Raw genomic sequence first — 10,553 nt, 5'->3', positions numbered from 1 at the left:
ATTTGGAAAGAATGCAGAGCTGATACACTGGAGCTGCTGGTGTAAAAATACAATGGCTCCACTTTACTTTCAGCAGGCAGAGATGATGGATTGCCAGGATGGACACTAGTGCCAGCCCCCTCGTTGGGGCAGTGGTGGCAACAGCAGCTGGACTGGCAAAACTCTTAAAAGTGCTGGTCTTGTCTACTTGGATTATTAGGAGGGGAGAAGGAAAGAAAAGGAACCAAACTCCCTGCTAAACTGCAAAATTTTCCTCTTGCCTAAACCTACTTTTACTTTGGTCAGGTCACTGCTGTGATGACAGAGAGAAGGATGTCATGGAAATAAGCATCTAATGACAACACTGGAAAACAAAGCAAAGTCTTTACACAGGATTTAGCTAATTATATTTTGGGCAAATATTTATTTATCTAAAAACAAAATAAAAATCATTTCTTTAAAAGAAAAATGTATTTAAATAAAAAAAACAACAACTGTGAAATGTTATGGCACAGAAGTTCAAGACAAGTATAAATCCAGTTGCCACAACTGTTGCGTATTAATGTTGCACATTTTTCTATAAAGACTTTATTAAAGGTATTTACATGGCAAGAAGATGTGTAAATATATACAGCAATCTGGGGACAACTTTTTTTTGGAATTCTCATAAGAAAAAAATGCCTTAAATACAAAATTTTAAAAGAAAAAAAGTTGAAGAGTTCATCCCCAAGCATGAAGAATGTCCCATCATCCCTTATGCCCAAAGTATCAATTATGAGGCAGTTTTGAGGTTCTGGCCAAACCGTTTGGAGATTCAGCCAAGGTTGTGTAGTCTCAAGTTAATTCGCACAGCATGCACTTGAAATAGTTCCATACTTGATGGACTGGTGTAGTTCATGAATGATATTAGAAACATTAATATTTTATCATCATTTCAGTCTAGTTTGGGTTGCTCTAAGTGATGCCCCAGAGTTCCTATGCACGAGAGTTCCTTAGCTGCTCAAGTTTGTGTTTCAACTGTTCTCTCCTCCGCCTCAACAGCTCTTTCTCTGCGATCAGTCTGTGTTCATCTGACTGGATGGAGAGAACGTACTCTGTTGCTTTTTTCAGGATGACGACCTTGGGTGCCTTCTCATTGTTGGCCACCTCAGGTATCTGGTCACGCAAGGCAAAGAAACTCAGCTTCAGCTCGTTTCTCCTCTGGCGCTCCAAGACGTTGTGCGTTCGCCTCTTGTCGTTCTCCTCCGAGTCTGACGTGCGGGGACTTGAGCATTTTCGGTTATTACTGATCTGTTTGAGGACTCTGCCACTGTCCAACTTTAGCCTTTTTGCAGCCGGGTACTCCACCTTGGTGGAGGGAGGAGCGGCATAGTTGTGCTGATGGATGTTGACATGACACCGTTTGAGAACCAGTGGGCTGTGGTGGGGCTTACAGTGCTCTTCTGATGCTTCTGTGCTGGACTCTGTGCTAGATTCGGACTCGTTCGCTTCAGCTAATGTAACAACATCAATTTCCTCATCTTCCTCTTGTTCTTCTTCTGCACGGGAAAGAAAAAAGAGAAGAATCGTAAGCCAATCTGCACAAAAACTCTCAGGACTGCTGTATTTATGACAGGGGGTTGCTCCAAGCCGCAGTGCGAGGAACCCATTGACAAACCCATATTAAACGCACTCAATGCTGCAAAACTCCACTTGCCCTCCTCAAGAGCCTTTCCTTTAAGGAGCAGCGTTTCAAGAGCAATAGGACACACCGAGTGCGCTCGGAGCCCTGACTCCCTGGTTTCAAAATTTGCAAAGATCTTGCGTAATCCCGAGGCGCGTATGAAAGATAGCAGGAAAATTTAACCTCGGTTGTCAGCAGCAGAGCACAACGAAGCTCCTAGACTCAAGCTGTCCTTAATTAAGGATTTAGCAGGCTTTGGCCACGCCTCAAAAGAGCTTACTTAACACACGTGTGTATTCAGAGACATTTTCAGAATCTCTCTTGATCTGTTAATTTGTGGAAAATCCAAAGAAAAAAAAAATGAAGGCTGTAGTGCTTTGAGTAGAAACTCGCTTTCAAACCAGATTTACGAGCAGACGGAACACGCTGTCAAATACCTAAGGAAGCATTTCTAAAACTTTCCCAGCCCCATTCACTCCTCGCAGTCACTTTCACTAGCACCTCCCTGCCTGCACATTCTCCCTGCGGCTCTCGGGCTGGGGTTAACTCCTTGCCGGCCCCCAGATGTCACTGGGAAGCAGCTCCACTTGGACGCTGTTCCGGCTCCGAAGTCCGACTCTGACCCTGTTATGAAAGTTTCTCCCTCCCTCCTTTTTTTTTTTTTTTTTTCTTTTTTTTTTTCTTTCCCCTTTTTTTTTCTCCTCCCTCCACCCTTGGAGGGAAAACCGGGCTGTTTTTTCCAGGAACTAAACTCGCAGGGAGCCTCGCTAACGTGGCATTTAAAACACCCGTGTGAGGTGGGAGGGTGAGAGAAGACAAGAAGCAGGTCGGGGTGCGCGTCCGCCCACTTGACCCCCAAAAAACACGCGTGGACCCCACTCACCCGAGTCGCTGCTGGTGGTGGGCGGCGTGTCGTCGCCCAGCAGTGCGGTGGGGCTGGCACCGGGCTGTCCGGCCCTGGGGGCTCTCTCGCTGAGCGGGTAGGGGAAGACCACCGAGGGGTCGATGCAGTCAGCGGCGGCAGCGCCCAGGTCGTGCAGGTAGAGCCCGGCCGATGCTGCGGGGCCGGGGGGAGGCGGAGGCGGCGGTCCCCCCGTTGGGGGTCCCGTAGGGCCGGGCCGGGATGTGGGACCCCCCTCCCGTCGGGCCGCCTGGTAAGACGCCAGCTTCTCGGAGACCACTTTCTCCAGCTTGGCGGCGGCGGAAAAACCGCTCCACATGCAGTCCTGGATGATGATGGATTTGACGAAAGTCTCGTCGTCCGGGTCGCAGATGAAGCTTTGGTTCACCATGTCCCCCCCGAGGAGCTCCGTCACCATCTCCAGCTGGTCGGCAGTGGAGGGGAAGCAGGAGGCGGCGGCCAGGCTGGAGCGGCGGCTGGGCGACAGAGGCGGCGTGGGCAGGAGCTCAAACTTCTTCCAGATGTCCTCGGACGGGGCTGGGGGCTGCAGCTCGCTGCCCCTCTGCTGCGCCGCCAGGTAGAAGTTCTCCTCCTCCTCCTCGAAGTAGAAGTAGGGCTGCACCGAGTCGTAGTCGTAATCATAGTTCTTGCTGGGGAAGCTGGCGCTGAGAGGCATCGCGGCGGCTGGTGCCTGCAGGAGGGGGGGACAGGGGGGCGCCGGGGTGAGCCTCGGGGGTCGGCTCCCCGCCCCCCGCGACCCTAAAGGGGGCGACCGCCCCCCGGCGCGCAGCGCTCCCTCCCGGCCCCCCGTACCGTGCCGACGGGCAAAAAACCCATGCAGTCGGTTTCAAGATAATGTTAAAAAAATCATAATAAAATCCAAAATAATAATAATTAAAAGGCACGACCCTCCCCTCAACCTCTCCCAAGTCGGAGGCGCGACTTGATGTACCGAGGGGGCAGCTCCCGGTGCCGCCCCGACCACCCTACCCGCGGCTCTCCCGGAGGGGCTCCGGCAGCTCGGCAGCTGCGTGCAGCCCGGCACTGCTCAGCTCGACACGGCTCGGCACGGCTCCCTCCCGCCATCCCTCCGCAGCCGCCGCGTTCACACGGGGCACGGCTCCGGCACGAAGCCCCCTTCCTTCCCTCCCGGAGCCGCTCCGCCAGCCCGGGATCGGGGATCCGGGATCGAGCCGGGAAGGGAAGGAAGGGAGGGGGGAGCTCCCAGCAGCCAGGGGGGCTGCTCCCTTGCCACCCACCTGGGCGTGCGGGCAAGGCGCGGGGACGGGCAGGGACCTCAGCAAAGTTTGCCAGGTCTTGTCATATACACGCATATATATATAAATATATATATATATATATCTACGCACACATATATATACACATATATATATACACGCATATATCCATATATATATACCCGTATATATGAATATAGGCAGAATGTGCAATAAGCATAATCTGCCCGTGCATACGCGGGAGAAGCAAATGTTTCCCCTCCCCCGAAAAATAAAATAGAGATATTTGAAGAGCCGAGAGCAAGCGAAAGGATGGGGAAGGCCGGTGCCCCGGCGCAGGGGAGAGTCCCCCGGGGGGGGGACCGCCGGTGTCCCCGTCCTCGGAGCGCAGCCCCGGCGGCCCCCGGTGTCAGCAGCCCTGTCAGTCCAAGCCACGACCGCGGCGGATCGAGTGATGGGAAAAGCGGAGCCCCGCGACTCACCGGCTTCTCCAAGGCGCCAGCTGCGAACCGGAGCGAGGCAATTATTGCGGGCGGTGCGGGGACCAACAAAATAAGGAAAAAATAATATATATATAAAATTATAAAAAGAACCGCCGGATAGGACGGGGAAAAAAAAAAAAAAAAAAGACAAAACGCCGGGAGAACGTAGATCTCTTCCTCCCACCACGGTTTAGAAAAAAAAAAATAATAATAATAAAAAAATCAAGGAGCAGCGGAGAGAAGGGGAATCAGATTGTACGGTCCAAGGCGGCGCGGCGCGCTCTGTCTGGTACAATAGAAGTTTAGTTGCTTTCCTCCTTTAAAGCGCCGGCGAGGGGCGGGCGAGAGGTGCCGCGGGGCGGGGGCAGCACCGCGGGGCCCCGCTCGCTCCCGCCGTGCGCGCCGCCGACGCCGCCGCCCGCGCCCCCCTTCGGCAGCGGGCGCGCAGGGCTCCGCGACTGGTCTCGGGGAGGGCGGCACCGCGAGGGGGCGGCCGAGGAGCTCCGCGTGTCCCCCCCCCACCCCCAGAGCCTTTAATTCCGCTGGGAGGTTTGGAAGGGCTGGGGGAGGCGATGCAGCGCTCCGCGGTGGTTTTTTATTTTATTTTTTATTTTATTTTTAATTATTTATTTTTTTTCCACCCTTCTTACTACGAGCTGCGCAAGGAGAGGTCGGAAGTAAACATAGTAAAAAAAAAAAAAAAAAAAAGAATTACTAGGAAGGCTGCTCCTCGCCGTTTCCCTCCTTGCTCAGCGCTCCCCGGCACGGCACAAGGGGGGGGTTCAGCCCCTTTTTCTAACACCCCCCCTCCTCCATGTAGTGGGGCTCCGGTGCGCACCCAGCCTTATCGGGAGGGCTCCGACTCGGGCACTCCCCGCCCCGGGTCGCCGCTTTCTTATCCCGCCTTTGCGGGAGGATTAAACGGGAGAAAAGGAGGCTGCTGGGGGGGGGGGAGGGGGGGGGGGGGGGGAACAGCCCCGCAGGGGTCACCTTGCAGCCCATTTTGTCACACCCCAGCTGTCCCCTGCCCCTTCTCCTTCCCGGGGTCCGTCCCCCCGACCAGCTCTCCCGGTGCCCAGCCCCGACGGGACGCTCCATCTCACTGCCCGGCCCCCCAGGACCGTTAGCTGCCGCCCCCATCCCTCCCACCGCCGCACCTGCGGTTTCCCCGAGGGCCCCTCCAAGGCTGAGCCTTCACCCCCTGCCCCCTCCCCAAATCCCCTAAACCTTCCCAGCAAAGCCCCTCCACTCTCCGTTCCACGGGACGTAGTGTGTCCCCCCCAACACTTATCCCATCCCCGCTGGGATTCTTTTATTCCCATTTCTTTATATACCCCACTCCCCACTTTTTAAAATTTATTTATTTATTTTTTTTATTAAAGCACAACCCCCAGCGCAGGATGCAAAACTCGGGGCCGCCCCACGGGGCGGGAGGATCGAAGCTTGGGGGGAGAAAAAGGACGGATGGGGGGGGGGGCTCCACCCCACCCCCGGTGAGGCTCCCGCCGGCGCTGGGGGGCGGCCCCGCTTTCCCACGGCCGCCGCCGCTACCGTGGGGACATCGCGCCCCCTCCCGGCCACTCCGCGCCCGCGGGAGGCAGGGCGAACCCCCCCCACCCCCTCCCCGGCACCTGCGGCTCTCCCCCCCCACCCCCTCCCCCGGCAGCACCCCCCTCGGGTCAGGAAAAAAAAAATATAATAATAATAATAATAATAAAAAAATGTTTGTTTTTATTTTTAATTTATTTCGCTTTTTTTAAAAAAAATAAATATATATTATTTTATTTTATTATTTTTTAATTTTTATTCTTACTATTTTAACGGGAAGTGACCATTTTTGCTGAGCAGCCTTCCAGCAAAGCACGGCATCTTCATCCATCCAACTCCCCACCGAGCAAAATGCCCCGAGCGCACTTTGGGGCGCTTTCTGCCGTCCCGCCTCTGCTGTCGGGTAGCAAAGGAGGGATGGATCCACGCAGAAAGGGTGAAGCACCAGCCAAGAGCTGCTGCATAGTCATAACGGGGATGCTTCACCTAGTGACATTTTAAGAACTGGGTTTACCCTTGCTCCGAGATGGCTTAAAATACATCGTGCTATTTTTAAAAGCATCACTCTCTGTAGTAGAGCTTGCTGATGTGAATGGAAATAACGTGACTCAAGGCAGGCCTGAAGTCAGCCAGGAGGGTGCAAGATCCAAATTAATCTAGCTATTAGTGTAAAAGTTGGTATGGGTGCTTTTATCTAAGAACAGCAGCAGAAAAGCCCAAAACACAGTGAATACCCTCAGAATTGTAAAAGCTGTCAAAATTCAGCCGGAGATGGTAAGAGCAGAAATATTTTGAAATGACTCCAGTACTGATAGGGTTGAAAATCATAATCCTGTTCATGAAGCAATATAATCACATGTGGAGCAATTAACTGCCGTATCACAGAGGATTATGACTTGAAGTGAGGAATAAGTAACGTGAGCAGATGGACTCTTAAAATACCCGGTGCTCATATGAATGGGAAAACAGGAAAGGAGGACTGGAGGAAAAGTGCCATTGAAACAATACAGCCTTCAGAGGAAACGGTCTTTAAAATATTCTGTAGGGTTTCTTCAAGTCTCACGCAGACCCTAAGTTTGCTTTTTTCTTGGGGAGCCAGTGCCGGGGCACCCCACAGCAGTTCTTATGTGGTGGTTTGCCCTGGTTTCTTAAGCGAAGCCCCATCTGTGAAAGAACACAGGGCAAGGTATGAAAACAATAAGTATAAATCTCCAGTGAAAAGGCCATTTTTGACAAAATAGCTGTTATACGGGAGGAATAAATACGCGAGAATTACATTAAGGAGACAGCAGAGTCAAAAGGAGCATTTTGACACGGGTGGGGGGTTTGGTGATAAATAGGAGGGGGCAGGGGGAGCCTAGGTGGAATTTACGTGTGATGGCAGAGGGAGAACCTGTGAGAACCAGAAACGAAAGCAGAAACTGAGAGTGAAGTGGAGATGGTGGAAAAAACTCTCGCACATCTCTGTGGCTGGAAACCCATGAGACAATTCGTAATGTCACACGTGCCCGCATCACCTGCTGTGTGCTGTATTTCCAGGGGACACCTGTGATCTCCTTTTTGCTGGCCAAAAAGCCATCTGAAAAACTGGAGCTACCTCCAGAAGTATCTGCTGAAATCTTCACTCGATATCTCCACAGCTTTGCAGGTTGCTGGTCTTCCACCAAAGAGTCTAACTAATACCTAACTAAGTATTAGTTGGTCAGAAAATCCTAACTGCTTGGCTAGAGGTTTACCCAAACAAATATGGTGCTTGCACTCTGAGCCATTAAGACTGAGCACACCTATGCATCCCCACAGGGATCCTGGCTCCACAGTGCAAGAAACATCCCCACACTTCAGAGGCCTAAAGAAATGGATTTGCCTTATTAATAGAAAAAGAAGTGTGTTACTTTTTCATCTCTTTCAGCGGCTGTAATTTCTTTAACAATGGGAGGTGAGATGTGTGTAGGCAGACGCTGGCAGTGTTTCTGCAAGCTGTGCAGCATTGACTAAATTAATAGCATCCTCCTAGCCCCCCTCTTCCAGGCCCAGAAAGACTCATGCTGGGCACTAGAGAGCACCTTCTCAGTGGATTTCCCTGTCGTGAAGGAGAAATGTGAGCATCTGGGGGGGCACAGTCACTTGTCTGCATACCGTGGTGACATACGGGGACCTGCATACACTCCTGTTGTAGCCACAGAGGGACCGGCACCACTGCTGGTCCCAGCATTGCCACCCCCTCACTGCACCCCGGCCATGGGCTGCAGGTCTTGAGAATGACAATACTGTCACAGCTCTGTGTCTGAGAGGGCTGGCAGCAAGTGTCGCAGCTCTTTGCCCTGTGCCAGGCTTCTTGTGATGATGTGCCAGCCGGAGAGCCTGGCGACGGGAAAGTGCTGCCCGCTTACTCCCATGCATGGAAGGGAAGAGCAGAAGACTAAATGGAAAGAGGGCTGCGGATAGACAGTGGTATAGTGACTACACCCTCAGCACTGCAATGAGGATTGTACCCCTCACAGAAAGCCACTGAAACCCCAGAAAATAAGTTTTGTCACAAAGAGAATTAGGATAGAGCCTGAAGTGCTCCTCTGGCTTGGGCTGAGGACACCAGGCTTCAACTCAGACCAAAGGAGATTTGAAACTGCCCTGCCCAGGATATAGTGTTAGGAGGTTCCTTTTCCTTTTCCTTCTTTCTTTTTTTCCTTCCTTCCTTCCTTCCTTTATTTCCTTCCTTCCTTTCTTTCCTTCTTTCTTTCCTTCTTTCCTTCTCTTTCTCTCTCTCTCTCTTTCTCCCTCTCTCTTTCTTTCTCTCTCTCTCTCTCTCTCTCAAAACCAAGACCTTTAGATGCTTCATAGTTCTTTAAAAAAAAAAAAAATGACAGTGCATATGAAATCAAGTCGTTAGTGAAATCAGAATATTAACTGGTTTTAAAGGAGGTGTGGCATACATGCATGCATTTGTATATATTTTTCTGCTTTATCTTTACTCTGTGTAATTGTAAAATTGAAAGTGGCATCAGGAGCGAAACACAGGAAAACATCTTCAACTAATTTTGAATACAGAGAACAAAATCATTTTCACCAGCTTTGGTCTTTCCATCACGCATAGTCCTATAACTCTTTTTGCTTCAGGATAAAATTACCACAGCTGTTAATTTAACTTTGTTTACAGACAGTTTCCCTTTGCAGTCCTTTCAAACCATTGCAGTTAGTTGGATACCAAATATTAGGCTGTTTTCAAACAGGGCAGCCCTTAATTAGTTTACTCTTAACTACACAAAACTTTTCAGATGTGTACACAACTATTCACAATTTCAATACCAGCTATGTAACGCTAAATATTTTTGGTGTTTAAATACGCTACCTGTAAACTAATCTAAGTCCCATTGAAACAACCCCCAAAATATGAGTAAGGTTTGAATCAACCCTTCCTACACAGATGAACATTTTTGACAGGAATGGCTGGGAGGGACCAAGTCGACACCAGCAGTTTTGGCATTCCTTGATAAGAGAGAGTTTTGCCCAGCTGTGGATTAAGGGCGAATTACAGGAAATCTGCGCTGATTTAAGTGCATGATAAATGAGAAGATCTTCAAGGCTCTTGTGAAAGATAAACAGTTATTTTTGAAAGCCTGCTTAATTTAAATTTCTCTTCTAACAGAAAAAGAAAAGCTATTTCAGAACAATTGGCCCTGAAAGCCCCTCTGTGGCCTCTGCATTCTCTGAATTTTCTGTTGCAATTAACAGATTGTCAAGACATCCCAGCTCTGCTTGATTAAGCCCTCTTTAAAGCATTAGGGCTATTTGCAACTCCTTAGTGATCCTTTCAGGTACCCACACTGTCAAGACTTTCTTCAATTTTTAAAGCCTTGATCTTTAGAGCTGGATGTGATCCCAGCCTCCCCCTAGGGGAGCACCAGCCCTTCCACCTAAGTGGTCAGGAAAGCGTTCCCTTCAAGGAAACTTTCTTGAATTAAGACCCCAGTCAGGGCTGAATGCCATCTGGGAGGCAGCAATCTTTCTCTGTCCCCATGTTTGTAGATGCTGGGGCATCTGTAGAGCCTGCAGATCCATGCAGACCTGCAGTGGGAAGCATCTCCATAGCGCATCTGGAAGGCAGGAAAGGTTTGAAAGCTGTTAGGCAGCTTTTGTACTAATGTCCAAGAAAAATAAACAGCCCCTCCTCTAGCAACTTCCTTGCAGATTTGGTGTGAGAGCAGAGGAGCGCCAACCTCACTGCAGTTCTCATGGCATGTCCTGTGGAGGCACAGCTTCAGAAATATCTGACTGTATCAGATATTATCTGGGGGAAGGAATGTGTCAGCTGACGGTGAGGCTGGAAACTATTGAAACTATTGTCAGCTGGGCCATTATTATAATTATCTCTTGTCTCTTCGAGAATTAATATCCAACTAGCCTGTCCCTTCTACAAACAGGTGAGAGTATATAACCCTTCCAGGAATAATGTAGCTGGTTGCAAAATAGCTGCTTTAGAGATGAGGCATCTGATTGCCACCAAATTAACAGGTTCAGCCACAGAGAAACATTCTGGGAAAGGGCATAGGCCTGTGGAGAGAGAATCAGTAGAAAAAGCAGATATGTAGGTGCTGTGGAAAACACTGGGCACTGAAGATGTTACTGGTCTTGTTCCAGCTCTTAGCTGGTTGTGTTTGATTCTTGAGGGAGGTGGAAGGACCCATGCAGTCTGCTCACCTGAATCGATGCAAAGTGCACAGCTCTGGTTCAAGCTGCTGGTGAAG

General features: G+C 50.3%; 1 protein-coding gene across 1 annotated transcript; it reads right to left on the bottom strand.

The window, feature by feature from the left end:
* Positions 1-374: 374 nt before the first annotated feature.
* On the bottom strand, positions 375-4,541 carry MYC (MYC proto-oncogene, bHLH transcription factor). The gene is made up of 3 exons (XM_035319139.1): positions 4,264-4,541; positions 2,526-3,234; positions 375-1,517 (listed from the first exon to the last, which is right to left on the bottom strand). The coding sequence occupies exons 2-3, from the start codon at positions 3,217-3,219 to the stop codon at positions 955-957; spliced, it is 1,257 nt and encodes a 418-aa protein (XP_035175030.1). The 5' UTR covers positions 3,220-3,234; positions 4,264-4,541; the 3' UTR covers positions 375-954.
* Between the last annotated feature and the right edge of the window lie 6,012 nt (positions 4,542-10,553).

Source organism: Oxyura jamaicensis, chromosome 2 (genome assembly GCF_011077185.1).
Source record: "Oxyura jamaicensis isolate SHBP4307 breed ruddy duck chromosome 2, BPBGC_Ojam_1.0, whole genome shotgun sequence".
Taxonomy (NCBI): Eukaryota; Metazoa; Chordata; class Aves; order Anseriformes; family Anatidae; genus Oxyura; species Oxyura jamaicensis.
This window is presented reverse-complemented; position numbering and strand designations above follow the sequence as displayed.